General features: G+C 38.1%; 1 protein-coding gene across 1 annotated transcript; it reads right to left on the bottom strand.

Annotated features, from left to right (window-relative positions):
* Positions 1-127: 127 nt before the first annotated feature.
* On the bottom strand, positions 128-19,234 carry LOC143531622 (ABC transporter G family member 39-like). Its single transcript, XM_077026882.1, has 20 exons — positions 19,158-19,234; positions 14,067-14,187; positions 13,904-13,992; positions 13,735-13,819; positions 13,332-13,601; positions 12,513-12,603; positions 4,837-5,737; positions 4,603-4,763; positions 3,945-4,048; positions 3,683-3,848; positions 3,278-3,350; positions 3,013-3,154; positions 2,598-2,930; positions 2,189-2,479; positions 1,734-1,817; positions 1,529-1,662; positions 1,230-1,457; positions 966-1,137; positions 496-750; positions 128-426 (listed from the first exon to the last, which is right to left on the bottom strand). Exons 1-20 carry the CDS (start codon positions 19,232-19,234, stop codon positions 157-159), a joined length of 4,047 nt encoding a protein of 1,348 aa, XP_076882997.1. The 3' UTR covers positions 128-156.
* Between the last annotated feature and the right edge of the window lie 2,508 nt (positions 19,235-21,742).

Here is a 21,742-nt window from a genome sequence, read left to right as displayed (position 1 = left end):
AGCCCTGCTCAAAATACACTTCAGATTTTAGAATACATTAATGAATCTACATGGCAAATATTCTATGGTATGGTCAATGCCCTCTTTGATCCTTTATTTTACAATTATTTGGTGAGTTATTGTGTGAAAACATTGATAACATATGACTAGGAAATATTATCTATGCTGAAAATTAAGGAACTTGATGGCAAAGACGAACACAAAGAAAAACACAAGGATCCAGCCAGCATGTGCTATTGCCACCACCGGAAGGAGGCCATACTCGTAACCCAAACCCTCTTTGATAAAACCTTTAACCGTCATGTTACCAGCTCCGAGCACCTCCACCATGTAAGTGTCCTCACCGATCTGGCCGGTTAAGAGACCATAAACTGTCCAGCTGAGAGGGTTTGCCCAGTAATACCACCTGCACCATATTGGTATTTGCTGCAATAATATCCGCATTTTATTTGTTAGTATCGCCGAATACTGAAAGTTTAAAAAACGGCAACATACCGGTCTTGGGACTAAGAAACCCGAGAACAAGTTCCAAAGGCATGTGAAAAAATAGATCAAAATAGCAGAAAGTTCAGGTGCTGGTGTCAATGCCATAGTCATCATGCCAAATAGAGTGAAGTAGATGAAGCCCATAAACAAGTAGTAGTAGAAAGACCAAAATTTAGCAGGAGTCCACTCGAATCCAAACATCGGGTACAAAATGAAGGCGTAAATAGTGGTCTGAATCGCGATATATATAGACTCTATGGTCACCTGCACAGGGACAGCATTCAAGTAGTTATGAAGTTGGCAGTTTGACCCTATATATGCTTACGAGGGGTCGATTTGCGTTATGTTTTATCTTAAATGAGTGAAATAAAACAGTAGATTAGGGGAAAATGAAATGGGTTATGGATGGGAAGTATGGATTTTGTAGTCTTATGACAAAACGCATATAAAACGTTTCGTCTTTTTTATCCATTCATTACCTGGGCAAGTGCATAAGGTAATGATGAATACATCCCAGCAGCCTTTTCACGATAGAAAACGGTTCTCTCTACCGCAACAATCGGCTGCACAGTATTTTCATTCATTGATCCAAGGAAGAGAACAATAGCATATAGTGCTCCAGCCAAGTCTACAAGATCTTGTACCTTTTGTCTGGGTACACAAACTCACAGGTAAGTTATTGATACAGTATTTAATTTATATTATGCTCATTACAGTATTTGTTCTTGAGGTGAGATGCATACATCTGTTTACCCTTTTTGAAGAAAACAGCAGCAAACATAGCAGCCATAACGATGGTGGTGATGAAGCGGACCGCATTATATTGTGGGTTCCTCCAATAGGACCAGTGTTGTTTCCACAAACAGGCTTTGCATTGTACAATAAACGGTTGAGCGTACTCAGTTGGAAAAAATAAATCCTTTGAACCAGTTTGAGGGGAACTAAGCTCCCTAATTAGTGTTTCATTGACCCTGGAGGTGTTCTTATATAATAGAAATTAAGAAAACAATCACATGGTAATGTATCAAGATTTAGAATTTACTGATAAAGGGTGGAGTTGGCATAAATTTGAGCATAGTCAACATTAAGTTGAGTTTCAGCTGAAGAACAAGTCTCTTCCAACACCCATGTAGCAGGATTATAACCATTCTTGATCTTTGGAACTCCTGGAATAGCCTATACATATATATAGCAAATATAATTTTAAGAAAGTTTCATTTAAAGTCCCCTAGAATAATATTACTCACTTCAAAATGCTCCACCAGCTTGTGAGATTGATGACCTAATGGCCCTGCATAGATAATTTGTCCTCCAATCTTCATCAATAGTAACTGCAAACAGACGCAGCAAAATCCTATTAGAATTCAATGGCATTTCTATAGTTGGTTTAAACCCATTCATTTATGAATTAATGGGATGATTTGGGTTTTGGTTCACATCAAACCGATTAAAAGAAATCTAGCTAAAAGGAGAAGGGGTCAAATGAATAATTCAAAAGTCTACTTTTAGTGCGTACACCATCCTAAAAATCGTTTCATTCGAAAGTATATTTTCAATTCATAATTAACACAATACCAGTTTCTAACTTTTATTTGAAATGGACAGATGAGTTGTTTATATACGTCAATCTAACCATTTTTATCCTAACTTTGTGTTTTGGCCTGCTACCCAACTTACAACCTCTACTTTGTATGCTACAAACCTCATCAAAGGATTCAAAAATGTCTATGCTTGGTTGGTGAATTGTACAAACAACAGTCCTCCCCGTGTCAACCGTGTTTCTTACAGTACGCATGACAATGGCTGCGGATCTAGCATTGAGACCAGATGTTGGTTCGTCCATGAAAATGATGGATGGGTTCGCCACCAACTCCACCGCTATTGTCAACCTCTTCCGTTGTTCTATTGTAAGACCGTTTACTCCTGGAAGTCCAACCATAGCATTCCTTAAAGGATGGAGCTCAACTACTTCCATCAGTTCATCAACAAATATCTACATTTCAGATTAATTATAAATCTAAGTAAGAAAAAGAAAATATATAAGATTGTTTACTTGATTAGTTAAATTAACATATGCCAGGAAGACATTAATGGTAATGATAACTAAATACCTTGCGTGTTCTTGTATTAACATCCGAAGACAGACGAAGCCATGCAGAGTATAAAAGAGATTCATGAACAGTGACATTTGGTGAATGAATATCATTTTGTTCACAATAACCACTAACACGAGCAAATGTTGCTTGATTCTTGGGGTATCCGGAAATGAAGATATTTCCTTCAGTATATCCACCGGTCTTTCGGCCTGCTAACACATCCATCAAGGTTGTCTTTCCAGCACCACTTACACCTATAAGTGCAGTCAATATTCCAGGTCTAAAAGCACCACTAACATCCTTGAGCAATTGTAGTCGATTTTCGTTAATTCCTCTAGCCTTCATTTCCTAGTCATATACTTGTGAGAATCAGTAGTTGCAAAATACATATAACCAGTGAAAGGTCTTTTTTTTTTTTAATGTGACTAACATAAGGTGTATCGATGTAGTAATTGACATGGCTGAAAGCAAGTGAAAGAGGTTGAAATGGCAAAACCATTCGTCGTCTTTCCACGATTGAGTTGTTTCTTCCTGAAGTGCTTCTTATTGCCATATCAATACCTTCAAAAGCACTTGCATTGTGTCAAAAAGAATTCATCACCATCATGCTTATTTTTTTTACCTGATTTCAAATCTTATTTTTCCAATGCTGGCTGCATCATAATAGAAAAGGCAAACACTCACCTTCATACAACTCTTCTTTACTATCATTGATTGAATTCCTGCAATCATTTTCCTCTCTGATAACTGGTTTAGCATCACCAAAAGCTGAAAGAAAAGGACTTGTATATACATCAAAAACTTTAAGTACCAAACTAGAAAGAAAAGTAGATGGGGTGCTTGGATTTACATTCTGAAAGTGATTGCATGATTTTGATTAACTAGAATCTATGATTATTCTAACAAAACTGACTATAATAGATAATATTGGGATTTCTATTTTTGTATTTTAAAGTTGTTTTAGTCTATAATGAGTTATCTGAGTGCTCTAACTTGACCAAAGAAGTCATATTCACTATGAGTACTATGGTAGAATATCGAGGCAAGTTGTATTATTATTTTACCAAACACCCTTTTGATGCAAGCATTAAGGTACTTACGATTTAAGAAAGTTAGAGCTACGATGGATAATATGTTAAAGACAACTGAAAACCCAAGAAGGACTCCAAGAGATATCCAAAACCAACATTCTTCTGTATAAAAGCTTCGTGATTTGAGAAGGGCTTCCCCAACCGTTGACGCGTTGATTCGAGGATCTATATTTGGCTGCATGTAGAAGACTTATATTAAGTTGCAATGAGAAGAATGCTACATTGATTCTTTCAATGCAAATATAAATAATAAAGTATCAAGAAAACCTACAGTACTCCATCTTTTGTCAAGAAACTCATTTATAACCAAGGCATTTTGTGCAAACATCATAGGAGAGGTATAGAATGCCCATGATATCCATCGCTCCTTATCATCTGAAATTACACAGTAACTAGATTTGTCAGTTTGTTTTACTTTGGTGACAATGATATATATAGTTCAAACCACAAACATGACGAAAGAAGATATAATTTTATGGGACAATTACAACTTAAACGAGTGAAAAAGTTGAGTGAGCTAACTTAGCCAAACCAATTTTGATAGGGCCTAAAAACTTGCAACCAACCCGCTTGACTGTTCATTTTCCCAACATATCAAATCAATCAATCAATCAATCATGCCCAGTAAAATCCCACCGACAGCAAAGCTATAAGTAGGGTCTGGGGAGGGTGTGATGTAGGCACACCGTACCTCTATCCAAAGGAATAAAGAGGTGGCTTCCAGAGAGACCCTCGGCTCTAAGTACATGTGTATGAAGCAAAATAAAGGGAATCAAAATTTAACAGTTATATAAAAACTAATACTAATTATAGTAATATTAATAATAAGATCACAGTTTAACAGCTATATAAAAGCTAATAATAATTATAATAATAATGATAATATATGTAAGGGAAATACCATTATGGTAACAGAAAGGAAATTGTACCCTTAGCCACTACGAATCCTCCAAGGGTGACTATCATCATCAGAATGAAAGGACCTATAGTGTTTGAAAGTACTTCTGTTCTAGAAACCGCAGCAATCAATCGAAAAAGAGAGGAACTCATTTGATGTATGGCAAAGAAGGTCAAGAACTGTTTACCCAATCTGAACCACAATAACTGTTCATTTCAATGATGAAGAAACCGAATGATATATCATGAAATTCTTGTGTGTTTACCTGGTGGCATCTGGAGCATATCCAATAGTGTAATATGTAAGAACAACCCAAATTCCTGATTCCATCAAAGATAAGGGGATTCTAAGTACCCAAATTGGAAGAGCAAAAGCCCATGCGGGATACAAATACGAATCTCTTTGTTTATAGAAAACCGGAAGTCTTATCACTGTCAGTGCAAGCTCAGTCATCCCGTTAAACATTACAATAATAAGACCAAAGAAAAGTGAACCATAAAACTTCATTCCATCTTCCAAGCTTCCTGCATGCATTGTTGTTCTGAAAAACATAGTCATGCCCACCAGTGACATAAATGTTAACTGCACTGTCTTAAAAATATAGAGAAACCAGTTACGCTTCGATAACAACCACTCCCTGTCGAAGCATGCTTTCAGCAGTTCGGTATTAGATATTCCATACTTTTCTTTTACCAAAGCATCCGGATGTGTTTTGGATTTATCATAAGGAATACGAATATCTCTTTCTAGTTTCTGTCCAATGTGAAAAGACTTAAACGCATGCGAAAATTCATCGATTGTAACATATCTGTAAGGTTGATCTTCTATGATCCAGTATTGTTCTTGGTCTTTTCTTGAAGTCACCTCTTGAAGGAAGTCAGCTACCCCCTTCCTTTCTGGACACTTAAATCCCATCAACTCGAAAAACTCAAGAACATTTTCACAAGGACCTTGGTACACAATCTGGCCTTCTGACATCAATATGAGATCATCGAAAAGTTTGTATGTCTCCGGGTCAGGTTGCAAAAGAGAGATGACCATTGTTAAGTCCATTACATGAACCATTTGTTGAAAGAACTTGGTGATACGGCAAGTGGTGGAGCTGTCTAGTCCAGTCGATATTTCGTCCATGAAAAATACATTTGCAGGTCCCACAAGCATCTCTCCTGTATAAAGTTATTGTCGAAAACTCAAAATGTAGAAACATATATGTATCTGATTAAATAAGGTAGTTTCAAACATGTAGCGGTCACAAGTTATTTGCATTACTTACACAAGTTCAAAGTTCTTTAAAAAAAATCTTTAAAATAGATTTCTCATTAACTCAAAACGATTGCAATAAAGTGACAGGCAAAAAGATAACAAGCTACGCCACCACCCCCTTTTGAATAGCAAAGCCAATCCTATTAAAAAACGAAGCCATGGGACTTAGGAGCTGAACAAGTACTATGCATGACACACTGAACCTTGCTCAGATAATTCACAGCCTCCGGGGCCAGAAAACCAAATGTATCAAAAGCAAATGGGAGAAACACATGTTGATTCTTAAAACAAGCTTTCTTTCTCGTGCTTAATAACTTTGCCCAATTGCCTTCAACACAGCCTGACTCACATAAACCCACGGTCCTTGAGCCCAATAAGAGGAGACACTCCTGTAAGGTCCACACAGGCGTGTTTCCCCCTGCTCACCAAAACACAAGAATATCAGCTGGCTGTAACAGGGGCCTCCTTTTTAGCAGAAATCCCTGCCCGTTTAAGAACATCACACAGAACATCCCTAACCAAATCATGTCTGTATTTAAAACCAGGTAATTATTTCCAATGAACCGCATGGTCTCCAAAAGAATCCAAACAAACCTTGTGACAAACTGGGAAAGGCCCATCAGTCAAAAACATAGGGATCGTTAGCCGGTATTTAAGGATAGCCCGGTACTCCAACCCCGACATATGCTGACCCAATCCTTTAATGGGGATGGCCATAAGAAAATCCTGAGCTCGAAGACATTCAAACACCGCCATTTGGTGAGGGGATAAATCAAACCTCACTTCTAAACTCTGGACGATTCCACTAAATAAGGCACTCGCCAAAGCAAGTAGGGCTTGGGGGGGTGATGTCCTTATTAGAGAACCCGCTAAGATCAAAATCGGGAAGTGAAGTATGCGAACAATCCATCGCACACCCATAATCAGAGTCCAACCCATCAATATCACAACCCTGAAGAATGTGGTCATGCAAACTCCATGATTGTGCTCTCGAAGCCACAAAAGCATATGTAGATGCATCCTCGGACGAACATAAACCCCAACCCACCTAAACGGGACGAAAGTGATGCCAACCTCCATTGGAGGGCCCCGAAGAACCGACCCCACAAATCACGATGTCCTTAATCTCCCCTCGAGAGGCCATTGTCAAAAATAGAAACAGCTTCCCCCACATACATAGGTTGGCACATTTTTAGACCAAACAACATCTTTGCGACTCCCATACAGGAGCAAAGCAAAAGAAGCTCACATTGAGGGTCCCTGAGCCTTGGGAGACAACTCATCAGTTCCACCGCACTAGACGCCCTTTTCATAGCCAAACTACTGATAAACTCTGCATCTCGACTTACAGCGCCGCCAAGGGGTTTCACACCAAGCACTGGCCTTCCAATCCCGCAAGGGAACAACCCCTTCTGCACCTTCACCCCATTGCACGTTGGCCAAAATAATTATGTTTTCTTAACGTTTAATTTAAGAACCAAATGAAGCCCCTCGGCCCTTATAATATGTAATGCTTTAGCCACCTCTCTAGTGTCCCCAATAATCGTACCATCATCCAAGTACCAAGCATGGAAGAGAAGCTTGCAATGATCTCTGATTCGGTAAACAAGTGGATGCAAAACTAAGGCAAAAAGGAGAGGCCCAAGAGCGTCCCCCTGTTGAACCCAATGGCGGACCAAATGTAAACATCACCCACATATAACCTAGCCGACTGCCCATATAAAAAATCCACCAATAGGGAAATAGAAGGACATCGACTCCGAACCTCATGTAGAAGGGCCATACTATCGACTAAGTTGAAGGCATTAGAGAAATCAAATAACAATAGCCAATGACCCTTCTTAGCGAAACTGATTTAGAAGCATGTTCGCGCTATGGAGCACGACCTCTGCCCCACTAGAGACTCCCACCCCAAATTGAAAGTCATAGAGGTATTTCGCGATCTCCTTCCTGACACCCCTCATAGCTACCTTAGAGACCAACCTCCTCCAAATGCCCCCCCCCCCTACAAAAATAGGTATAATCCCATTGTTCGGTTTAATCAATGGCGTTAACGGGGCAGATGCAACAAACTCTGCCAACACCCTAGGACACCTGCCCCCTAAAATAAATTAACCACTATGGAAATAGCCTTTAGCAAACTATCCGCAATCGCAGACCCCTCTCCGCACAATGCATCTAAAAAGTGTTGGGCTCTTAATTCGTCCCTCCCACATGAAGTCCGTTGAGGGAAAGATTTAATGCACCCAAGCACACAATCAATGTCCACAAAAATGGAAGGCTCAGAGAGCAGTGAAACATGCATAATCGAAGGAGGCAAGATGGGATGCTTAGATACCAGCGCGTTCAAAGTATCCTTACCGAAAGGTGCGACCCTTGAAGAGCATAAAACTTTAAACGCAGTAATGAAATGCCATCCGTAACTTTCCGCAAGAATTGTTTAACATTGGCGCACAACCCAGAGTTGTCAGACTCGGGGACAAACGCATCACCACCCGGAGCAACCCCTAAGGATTGTCTAAAATGCGATAAAATAAGCTCAGTCATCGTCACCCCAAGCTGCCAAGGACCGTTTAATACTATGGCATTACAGAGACTTCCCATTGCGAGACCTGCGTTCCTAGCAGTTAAAAGGTCTGAAACCTCGTAACGTGTAACGTGGTAACAACAAAAGTTTCACCCACGCCTTAATAGACTCTGCATAGCCTCCACCTTACCCAGAGCAACCACTAAGGCTTGGGAAAAAGCCACACGACAATTATGAGGGATGCTTTTAACAGTCGTGATTGGAAGAGAGAAGACACGGTCAAGGAGAGCTACATCTACCCCTAACCTTCCCACCACAACAACTTCCCTCCCAACATATGGCTTAGCAATCCCCACTATAAACTCCTCCACATCTCCCGTGACTCACTAGAACCAGACCGTCCCGCCATCATGATGGCACCCCCGACGGAGAGCATGTAACTCCATACACACCCCACACACCCACTGACGTGAGACCTTTAAAGCCTCACCAACCGAAACAAACAAATCAAAATCCTTGGAGATCACGTCCAGCAAGGTTTGTTTCTTGTTATTGGATGACAAATGGAGCTGCTTAACATGCGTGACCAATCAAGAAACCCCTTTGGACCCTGTGATCCATCCGGGCAACAGTGGAAACATCTAAAATGACACACCCAAACACCCCCATCATTAGCCCCGACCATACCACCATCACCCAACAAAACACCTCGGAAGCCACGAACCACAAACAAGCCTTAAAAATTAAAAGATCAAACTCCGATTAGATGATCGAGAAGGTCAAAGAACCCTAAAAACCAGCTACGAAACGGGGTCTGAAACCAAACCCTAAAAAAATCAAAAATTTTCACCGGGTAATTTCGTTGAACACTTGGCATGCATAATGAATCTTAGCAGAAGAAGAAAAGTGTTCAAAAAGATAGATGAACAATTGGAGGTGTTGAACGTGATCTGAAGATTTGGTGCAGCAATTGTCATTTATTATTTATAGGGATGGTCAAATGTATGCTGTTGCTAACACAAATAGTAGAAGACCAAATCAAACATCATTTTATGGCATTTTTCAATGAAAAATTAAATTCAGGTGGGTGGGGCGGTGGGTGACGGTGAGGGTTTCATGTAGTGGAAGTTGAGGGTTTCATGTAGCCTTTGAAAAATTTATTGATTTTTTTTAAAACTCAACCTGAATTGATTGAGTCGTAGCAATATAAAACATACCAATAGTGTGTTGCCTAGATTATGATCTTTAACCATTGATCAATTAAGAACAAAGATGAAATAGAATTGAAATCAGTAAGAACTTTATTGATAATTTGATGATACAATGTTTACAACAATTCTGAATGATTTTGACTCTTTATTTATACACCACCAACAGTTGCGTCGTTTAAAGGATACGACCTTTCTTCTCTAACCCTAATTTGACATATATCATGGAAGTTATATACTTTCCATCTAACACTTCTAACCCTATACTTACATAGACATTCTAAATACAATATAAACATACTTTGACTAATCACACTACGACCCCTAAAATTTGACACATATGGATTGATTAAATTATAGGCCAACATCGCCCCCCCCACCCCCTATTTTATTAATCCGTGCCTTCTACATCTTCATGCTTTATCTTCATTCTCCAACTTAATGAGGTCTTCATTTTCTTCTTGATCTTCATTCTCTCCCATAATTGTCATTAAGAGTATCGGTTCCTCGTCTTCTTGCACCAAATTAGACTCTTCCTGTGCTTTATTTTTCTTCGGAAAATCTCTTGCATAGTGTCCAAATTTATGATAATTATAACATTCTACTTCACTCAAATATTTTCTGAATCTGCTTTCATTTCTAGGGTATTTGCTTCTCCATCATAACCCCCATAACAATCTTTGAAATTATTACGAGGCATATTTCGTTTTCTTCCTTCTCGTGGACTATCTTCTTCTTCATCTTCTTCTTCATCATCTTCTTCTCTAAGCCTTTCTTTATGCCAATTTCTTCATGACGGATTAAACCTTCCTCTCTCACACTTTCCAAATCGCTTATCCCGGCCTCAGTTGTTGTTGTGGCGTGTACACAACAACCTATCTTGACCGTCTCCAAGGCTTCCTTTCTTGAGCCTTTTCCGTTTTTCATAAGTCTTCAATCTGGTTAAACCGGTTTGACACAGATTCTATGAGTTTCCGTACAAGCATACGTTAATCCAAGGATTCTTCCAATTCACTAACCTTAGTGGCATATGTGTTAATCCTCTACATAAAGGCGCCTATCGACGCATCCGCCTTCATTTGCATCATTTGGAACTCCACTACACTTGTTCAACACCGACATGCCTTTTTCTCAACACTTCCCACACTTCCTTTCCGTTTTACAATTTGCAACTTGCAAAATGAAAGCCTACAGTATCACTTGATACATGTATGCAATTGTCGACTTGTCTTTTCGAATAATCGGTTGCATGTTTTCAGTAGGTTCAATCATTTTCCATCAATTATTCTCCTCAAGAATAATCTTGATTTAAATCGCCCACATTGTGTAGGTCGTTGAATTTAAAATAGGGCATTGATAATGGGTTAATGATCCTACTTGTTTGTGTGCAACCATTACGTTGGTATTACCCGGTCCTCCTAAATCTGACATACTTTTTATTTGTATAACTTTCACTTTGATTGCCTAGGGTTTCCAAACTATCCGTATAGGCAAACCTAATGGTTCTATATATTAAAAATACAAAAATTCCGAATAGAATCTTGCAAGTATGAATTTTTCATATTAATATTCCTTTAGTCACCCTCGATAATCTCTGCATCGGTAGTTGTTTCCTCTTTAAATGTTCTATATGAACTGATCAAACTGAACAAGTCCTTTTTTCTCCTTGTTGGTTTGAATCCTTCAACAAATCAACTATTTTATGGGAATAGATCGAATTGATCTTATCTATTTGGGTTCCTATTTGTAGTCGAATACTAATGAACTACCGCTGCCATTGTTAACCGGAACCACAAGACCACCGCATTGTCCTCTGCCGGAAAATACCACAACTGAAACCCAAAATACCACCGCTACCTTTAAATTACTGGAAAACGCCGCTGCTGGAAAACTACCATCGCCGCCGTGTCATTCTTGCGAGAACTGCACCACCGGCGCAACTAATCTACCGCCACTGCTATTCCTTTCCCTCTGGTAATATCACAGCCGACTACCATAACAAATGACACCCTGATTTGTTGAATTTTGAAACCCGAATCTTAACTAATCTTCAATTAATTGTTGGAATCCACCGGCAATCACAACCTTCTTCTCTGATTTCAATTAATCGATCAAAGAGAACCTGATGCTCTGATACTACTTGTTGCCCAGATTATGATCTTTAACAATTGATTGATTAAGAAAAAAGATGAAACATAATTGAAATCAATAAGAATTTTAATGATAATTTGATGACACTATCTTTACAACAATTTTGAATGATTTTGAATTTGTCCATTGACCCCTATCTATACACCACCGACAATCACGTCGTTTAAAGGATACAACCTTTCAGCTCTAACCCCAATTTAACATATGCTATGGAAGTTATATACATTCATTTTGACACTTCTAGACCCTATACGACATTCTAGATACAAAATAAACATACTTTGACTAATTACACTACAACCCTTAAATTTTAACACATATGGATTAATTAAATTATAGGCCGACATAGTATATGAAACAACATACCAATATATATATAATGATAAGAACCTAATCGTTAATCTAATGGTCCAAAATAATAGATGGAAACCAGAATAGAAAACTCGAGAAAAAGTCAGATCAGTTCATCATTTTTAAAAATAATCCTCATTCAACGAAATACAACTGCTTAAATAGATACCAATGTAAATCCTAGTCTAACCTATTTAATATGCACTTTAACCAGAACATGGAGGAAAATATGGAATGCATGCAGACGTGAAGCACTAAGTCCCACTAACTTTACTTCCTAATTTGTAGTTATTGTTCCACGAAAGTTGACCGGGTTGCCATTTCTAGATTGCGGTCCGGATCTTGGGTCTTTGTGGTGTCCGGACACACAACATATAAAACAATGCGTTCACTCATACTAATCGAGAGTAATATAAAACATCAATAGTATATGAAACGTACCAATAGTGACACGTTTCTTTTCCCCACCCGAGATACCTCTTCTCATTTGATCACCAACCATAGTATTAGCACAGGTTTCCAGTCCAAGAATCTATAAAACAGATATAGTAAAATATGTATTTAACAGGAAAAAAATGGACTTTTTTTTTCTTTGGTTTTTTAAGTTGTTTTCGTCTAAAATGTGAGAGAGAAGAAAAAATGATCAACAATATGAAGGAAAGTTAAAAAGAAAAAAATAACATAAATTAATACCATGGTCGGAAATGGGTTGGAAAATTTTCCGAAATATGTAGGAAAACTTGCGTCGTATATGCCTAGAAAAACAATCGAAACGTTTTTATGAAATTTATCTGAATTGCTTTTGTTGGAAACAGATGTTTCATACGCATTTCCGACAACTATTTCATATGAAATGTTCTAGTTTTCTACCAGTAAAAATGTTGCTATGTATTGCAATTGCCAATACGAACCATCATTACCATATACTTAAATTTTAAAACAACTAACAAAGCTGACGTTGGAGCTAATTGCTTATACAAGTTTCAGGGTTGTTCATATAATATTAGTTAATAGTTTATATGAAGAGTCTAAAGTGTCATTGTATTTAGTACAGGATTCTGTATGTCCAAACCCAAAGATGTAAACTGTAATACGTATGTATGTGTCGTTTCAATGTAAACGCTGCGTCTCTAACAATGATCGTATATAACCGATCCCTAATAGAAAATTTCTATGTTCTACTCTTGTTCTTAGTTTGATTCCTGGTTGAATGATAATTGGTATCAATAATCCATGAAAATAAGAGTTGATACAACAAACCTTGAGAACATAGTCTGTGATCAAATTGGTTTCTTTGCTTCCATCCATGAATGCATCCATATCACAATTTCCAACTTCTTTCTCCATCTTCAAAATTTCTGCTAGTAGTTTATATCTTGGCCCAACACCCAAGCACCGTCTCGAAAAATCCAGTGTCTCTCTGACTGTCATCTCCCCAGTATGAAGATTATATGGACTGATATAAGCACATGTTCTTTGAGGAATAAATTCAGAAAGTTGGTGGCCACAATAGGTGACATTTCCGGACACCTGGTTTGAAAAACCATGATCCATTAGCGAACAAACACAATGCTGACAAATATTACACATGAATACTTTCTAAATACGTTAACTATACATGCATAACTAGTCTAATATTATTGCTTGAAAGAAAATATATTACCTTCAAATCCTTATCAAGTTTTGCGACAAGTGCTAGCACTAATGTAGATTTGCCTGCACCCGGAGGACCTAGAAGCAATGTCATCCTGTATTTATCTATAAAAAGTATTAACAAAGGTTCTTATTTCTTAAAGAAGATATGATGATTAAATATTAAACAAAGCAAGAACCTTGATGGTTTGATAATTCCACTAACGGAATCAAGAATCTTAACTTTTTTCTTCTTGGAAGGACTGAGCCCAATAAATTGTAGTGTGCTCTGTAAATTTGTTTCAAAAAGTATAAATGAAAAAAAATAAATAAAGAAGTTGGAAAATGTAGGAGAAAATGCACCTCAATTGAGTTGATGGTAGCATTATATAGAGTAGGAATAGCTCTATCACCAACATAAGCATCTCCTTCAACCAACAAATTCTCATATCTTATTTCAATCTTTGGTGTTTCAATCCCTTCCCTGTACAATGAAGTTTTAAAAGGTTGGGAAAGAATCAGAATTTGGAGGTGTTTAACCCAAGTAAACAAAACTATTCTTCTCAATAGTTAATTAAGGATTTTGATCATAATGTCCTCGAGTTATATTTTTTTTACTCTCGTGCAGCCTTAGAATGTGGTCTAAGTAAACCTTAGTTAGACAATGAAACGTAAAACACAATGGTGAATACATGTCACACAATTACCTGAAACGTAAAACACAATAGAAACTACATATTACACAATAACATGAACGCAATACACAATCATAAGTAGAAAGACAAATGATGAGCACAAATACACAATGACAAACAAAAAAACACAATGACGTAATCTTTGTTTTAATTGTTATCTTTAATATGAGTATCAGTTGATAACACAATGATCAAAATTTATAACACAATGTATAGAAAATCCAATTAAAAATCATAATGAACAATTAATAACACAATATAAAAAAACCCACTAATTTTTTAATTTTTATATAACAATATGACACTCATATTAAAGATAAAAAATGCTTGTTATTATAGTGAAAATTAAAAAAAAAAAGGTAATGTTGCATGAAAAAGTTATGTACATTTTAAAATAATGGGGGATTGGCATGTGTCTTGCATGTGGAAAGAGAAAGTCAACAAAAGTGGTTATTATCTTTATGCCCTTCTCATCAACTTATTTTCTTAAATTAATCTCCACCATTCAAATATGAGATCAATGTATTAGATATTTTCTCACCCTTCTCATTTTAGTTATCCTTTTTATTTTAACTTTACCCATAATTATAATACATATTTTATTATGAAAAAGGAGTTCATATAGTTAGTGAAACAATATTTTGAAATTTTGGATGTAAAGTCATATTAAGTAGGTTAGAGTGAGTGTAAAGGGGAGCTCAAAAACAAATAAAAACTAGGAACTCAAATTTTCGACCATCTATCTAATTTCATGCCCCCAACCCCCTAAAATAATAATAATAATAATAATAATAATAAAAAACCTAAATTCTCAAAAACTAACCCTAAAAGCTAAACTAAACACACCAACCCTGAAAGCTAAACTAAACACGAAAGCTAAACCGAAAAAAAATTTTGAACGAGAGATGCTTGTTAAACATTTTGGTTTTTTATTTTTATTTTTTTTGGTTTTATTAAATTTTTTTGTATGGTTTTTTGCTTTACAAAAATAATGTAACGTAGACGATCAAGTGTGCACAGTAGAATGGAGTGAGATGATCAAGAGCTAGGAAGGGTATTCCCTAGTTCTATTACTATCCTTGTACGTATTCACATGGTCCTATTTTTAGCTACTCTAAGCGATAAATACAAAAAAGAATTACAAACTAAACTTTGTTTGTTTTTACGTAAATCACAGTTTTAGAAAAAGGAGTTGTTTAGTTTTGATGACGTGGTACCCCTACCCACTCACAAAGTAAATCTTACAAAATAAGGAAACATAGGAATAAAGAAGCAGCGAGCACAAGCTGCCAGGCAGGGAACCTAGAAGCTTCACCCATAGGATTTCTAAGTTGACCAGGAAGCTCTTGTTACAGTAAAATGGCAGAAAAAGTTATGGCTGCCAAAAGGATGATGCCTGCTATAAAGTAAAAGAAACTGCAAGACAAACAAAAGCTGGATGATGGTTGCATGAAAATGGCATGCACCCATTCTGCGTAAGCTGAAAGATGAGTTGAATCCTTAGTCCTTCCCTTTAAAAAGCTTAAGCTTCCCCCATAGAAGCTTCCAACTGCCAATAAAAGAAACGTTTCAGCCGAAGCTAGATCCATTCTCATTCACTCTATTTTCTCAAAACTCTCTCTTTATACTCCTACAATCTTATCATCATATCATATAACTGATTCTCACGTCGAAGGTTGATCGTAGGTGACCCCTTCCTACGGTGAGACTAACCAGTCGTGTTTTCTTTTATTCTAAGCATGTAGGGAAGCTCTGTTAGGGGGTACACTCTTGGACCACCATACTCATATGTTAGCTATCTCTTTATAACAAGTGGCGCCCACCATGGGGCTATGGTACTTAGAACAAAGATTCCAGTAGTTTTAGTTCCATTATTCTTAAGTTGTTCTTTCATGGCTGAAAAGAGAAATCCCGGCAGGAGTATTCCTCCAAACGATGATCGGCCACGTGAAAACTCCTCCATGGAGGAAAATATCGGTCATAGTTCACCAGAGACGAGCAGACCAATAGTCACGTTGTCACAATCTTTCGAGTTCCAAACACCACCCTCATCTAGAAGTGGAATCTTCTCTCCAATGAGTGATTTTCACTTCTGGTGGAGAGGATAAATATGACGCCGGAAGGTGTTAAACGGAACTTCCTCTAGCTCAGGGAGCTGATGAACAATTAGGCTCAGGAGGAGCGAGCTAAGAGGGTGAAAATATGGTTAGATTATACCGAGGAACCTAAAGTCATACTCTCTCCCATGCCTGGTCCAATAAACATGAGCACACCTTCTCCGTAAAGGAGATATGCTCAAGGACTCAGTAGCTCGCAGATCGAGGAATACGAAAACATGAACTCTCCTCGAGAAAGGGTAAGCCTCACAGCTTCACTCAAAACTCCCAACGGAGCAGGAGTGTACACCATGGAATAGCTTTTTCAAAGTGCACCTTCTGCGGTACCTCCCCCAACGAGTACCTCCTTGACAGAAGCGCTGATGTCACTACCCCTTGTAAGCAGCATGGTGACCTCATCAGTGGCAGAAATTGCGTGCTCCATGCCTCAAGCTTATATAAAACCAGGTCTCATGCTGCCCGATATGACGTACCCTCATATGGCGGCACTCATGATGTCTCGATATGGCCAACAATGGCCGAGAAGCCTACTGTGGCAAGCTTCTCAACGCATCCCAACTATGAGCCAACGTGTGGTTACCCCTGTCCCAAGTATTGTCACTACCAGCTCAGGTGACTTAACACACTTGGAATCTTACCAGCCATATAAGCCTTCAACCTTGTCATGCTTCTCTGAACAAATAGCCCAACTTTATGTTCCAAACTAAGATCAAAATGTTAGCCAACATAAAGACTTATGATGGAACAAAAGATCTCGAAGATTAGCTTCAGATCTTCACGGGAGAAGCTACCGTTGAAATATGGAACATCGAAGAATGTTGTCACATGTTCATGCAAACCCTAATAAGACCTGCCCGGCTTTGGTTCAATTATCTTCCATCGAGAAGCATACCTTCCTTTGATGATCTATACCAAAGCTTCTTAACCAACTTTACCTAGCAAAGAAGGTGCACCAAGTATGTTGCGGTCCTCGACTAGATCAGGCAAACGGAGCATGAGGAGCTCCGAATCTTCATGGAAAGATACAAGAAAGAGTGATTGAACTAAAGTGGTGCATCAGAAAAGATGCTCGTTTCAGGTTACATGAACGCTATCAAAGCAAAGAAGCTTGTGAGAATGTTTCATGAGAACATTCCCCAAACCATGAAGGAAGCCTTCGAAAGAATAAAAGCCTACTTTCGAGGGGAGAAAGCTCTGGATAAACAAGAAACGAGAAAACGTGATCCTGGGAGCTGGAGAAATCACCCCTCAGAAAGGAAGTAGCCTCGATTCCAATCCTTTGTCGAGAAACATCCACAAAAGCACTACGAGCATAGAATGTCAGATGACAGAAGCCGTCCTTCTCACCAACAAAGACCTCAAGATAAGGATAGATCTTCTCGGTTCTAACTAAAACTACACAAGAGATATTGGCAATCGAGGAAGCTAAACATAACTTTCGTCCTCCTCGCCCGTTATCTAAGCCGGCAAGCAAACGCGATGCAGGCAACTTTTGTGCCTTCCACAATGACATTAGCCTTCACAACAATGACTGCTTCCAGCTGAAGAAGCATATTGAAGACCCTTCCCAAAGTGGTGAACTAGCTCACATGCTTAAATATCCAAAAGAAGGTAAAGGGAGTGGAATGAATGTGTTCGGAGTAAACATGGCTCAGGTCTATAACAAGAGGCAACGAACACTTGCCTGGAACCAAAAGCATATGCTTCCCGCCAGCTGACCCTTACCACAAAGTCACAACTCTAGTCATAGTGGAAGCTGAGCTGAATGGATTCCTCGTAGATGGAGCTTACATGGACTGTGGGGCAGCAACAGAGGTAATGTATGAAAGATGTTTCCTTCAACTCCCTTAAGAAATCAAGAAACAGCTTATAACAGCCCAGCTACCGCCGCACCATAATATTGTCCGCTTTGGCCGAGACGTACCACCATCGCCTCACTGATTTGCTTTTGGTTGCCTAGGTGGAGACTTCCCAAGAGGTCACCCATCCTGCTACTACTCCCACCTAAGCACACTTAACTGTGGACTTCTCCTCTCATCCACTACCATTAAGCGCCCAAAATGCGTTATGATGGGGAAGGTATCCACCTCCTTATAAAGAAGGCTTAGTTCTCCTCCCCAACCAATGTGGGATGTCACAATCCACCCTCTTTATAGGTCCAGCGTCCTCACGGGACCTGGCACCACATAGAGAAAAACCATCTTCATGCAACGAGATTGAGCATCTCTCAACAACTTGCTCCATAAGTACAAGAATCCAGTAGCTTACAAAGTTGATAAGCTTAAAAAAGCTAAGGACTTATGTAACAATATACCACAAAACAAGTTATAAATTTTTCTTGTGGACTGACATACGGATGTGATATGCTTTACATCGGTTCTTGGTTACTAAGGTAAGGAAGGGTGTTTGCAACACCACTCCTTAACAAAGTTTCAAAGGCATTGCAAAAATAACAAAGAAGCATAAAAATCACGAACAAACAAAACAAAATAACTACGAAGTAAAAATTAGACATAAGGGCACCTTAGAAGGTGCTACCTAACATCACATACATAAAAATAAACTGTTCATGCCAACAGAGGCTTACAATCCAACAAAAGAAGCTTCACACATGAAGCTTAGCAAACAAACAACAAAGCTACTTGTCACTAGCAGTAGCATCCTTCTCCCCAGGAGCTTTAGGAACATCACCAAAGAGATCTCCGTATAGCATGTTCATCTCAGCATCAAAGTCATTAGGGGAAGATTTGGAAGAGGTGAGAGAGGGAGTTTTCTCAACCTGTCACATAGAAGGAGTATGCTCGAGATCGGTAGCCGGGGAAGGAGTATCCTCAACTTCCCCGCCTTCATCATTATTATCAGGATGGTCAGTGGCATCTTCAACAGGTATTTCGGTAGTAATTTTTCCATCAACAGATGCGTCATTAGAGCCATCTCCATCGGAATTGACCTTCACAATGATCTTGTAAACCATAGCTTGAATCACTTGATAAGCAAGCTCCTTCTTGAGACCTTTTGGAATTTCTTGAAACGTTGAAAAAGGAAGATCATAACAACGGGAAACAGCCTCAAGATAAGGAAAGGTCATTATTTCCATGGCCCTTACAACGGCAGCAAAGTCAGTGGAAGCATGGGGTCAATAAGCTACAAGTCCTTTAAGGGGACGGCTAGCTTGACCTGCCTCAAATCTCATAGACAGGCAATAAACCTCACCAAGGGCAGAGTTAAATTCAACAAAATGCAGAAGGTAAGAGACAACATGAGGGATACCTTCCTCAAACAGTAACCGTTTTTCAGAAAGGAGCTCATTAACCTGTGTTTGGAGATCAGCAATGGTAACATCGGCAGCTAGCTTCTCGTCGGTTTCTACCTATCAGCTTCAAGCTTCTCCTGAGCTTTAGTTAGTTTCTTTTTCTCTTCAACTAAAGAGTTTCTCTCCTGACTAACCTTGTGATGCTATTCCGTGGGATCCTGGGCATAAGCTTCCACCTTCTTCCGCTCATCTTCGGTAGAAGCCTTAGCAACAGCAAGCTCATGAATCAAACTCTGTTCATGAGCAGTTAAAGTGTGACATTCGTCAATTTTTTTTGTTTCGTGTTCGTATTGTAAACCCGACCCGTTGGGTCGTTTCGATGTATTAAATATATTTTAATAAAGTGATTCCCGACATTTAATGTTCTTTATTCGTTGTTCGTTGTTATAAATTCCCGAACCTTAATGTTAACCGAACCGCGCAAGTAAAACGCGTAAATAATCCAAAACCGAAGACCTTATAATATAAAGTTTGGGCAAAAAGTGTAAACTCTAAAAACATATTATAGCTTAAAAGATATTAAACATCATTTAAAATGTTTATGAAACTGCAGGGTCTAAAGTGTAAATAATATTTAAATTATATTATTAAATTAACCCAAACCCTACCCGCCCCCCCCTCCCTTCCTGCCCCGTTTTTCCGGCCACCCTCCGGCCGCCGGAATCGGCGCCGGAGGTAACCCAAACACCACCAAACTTCGTCGTTTTAACCGAATAAACATGTAAACGCGTTTCTCCGTCAATATAAAACATTAACGAACAAGTTAATTGCGTTTATTCGCCGTAAATAAACCCGTAATCGTCGCCGGAAATCACGGATTCACCATTAATGCAAATATTGCATATACGCTCCACCCCGTAGTATAAATAGATGCCCAAGCTTCATTACAACTCGCTCATTCCTCTCAATCCCCCTCTAATAAACTGAGTAATCTGTAATTGGGAATTCTTATAAAATTCTTTTCCGGCAACTGGGTTTCGACCAAATCTTAACATCTAAAGGTAATTGATATATGCTTTTTAACGTCGTTAAACCAATAAACAAAACCCCTAAACTAATTAAAACGAACATGAAACAGATTCCTCAATTGAAATATTAAGGTTCATGTTCTTATGATGAAGAAGATGAATCTGAAATACTACATATATATATATATATTTTCTTATACCCAAGATGAATTGATCTTGTAGTCCAACTGGTTAAACCCGTACATCATAACCATGAGACCCGAGTTCGAAACCCGGGTCATGTGTTTTTGTTTTGGTCCAATAACTATTATTAACATTATTATCAAAAATCATTTAAACTGTTACTATATTTAAAGAATGGAAACCATAACCTTAACGAATAGAAGACCCAGACCAGTTGGTTAACACTATAAACCCGTATCACCGAGACCCGGGTTCGAAACCCGGGTCAGACATATGCTTTTTCTTTTTATTAATTCAGTTTAATCAATTAACGATTTTAATCATTCAAAAATCATAATAAATTTATAAAAACCTTTTTAAATTAAATAAAAATTATGTAAATTAACTATAAAATATATCTCACCATTTTACATATAAAAATCAAGTTTCTCGTTTTCATAAGTCGTTATTAAAAATCGTGTAATAATCGCAAAGTAAACTTTAATTCTCTAAAAATCGTTTTGTTAAAGTAACAATTATATTTTCGACTTGTAAACAATAGTTCAAGCTTTTCGAACATATAAACTTTGTTTTCTCGCCATTAAAGTGCTTAAATTGTACTAATAACCAAGTCATCGTTAAAACATAAATAATAATATAATAATGTAAGAGCCATAAGATTCGTAATAAAATAATAACTAAATTCTAAAAATTTTTCGTGCAATTAATCAACTTTAGAATCCCGTTAGAATAGCTGTTAAAAGTCGTGTTTATTCTTATTTAT

The sequence above is a fragment of the Bidens hawaiensis genome, unplaced genomic scaffold, assembly GCF_021521415.1.
Source record: "Bidens hawaiensis isolate Kalapana, Puna unplaced genomic scaffold, B.hawaiensis_p1.1 tig00000697_1, whole genome shotgun sequence".
Classification (NCBI taxonomy): domain Eukaryota; kingdom Viridiplantae; phylum Streptophyta; class Magnoliopsida; order Asterales; family Asteraceae; genus Bidens; species Bidens hawaiensis.
This window is presented reverse-complemented; position numbering and strand designations above follow the sequence as displayed.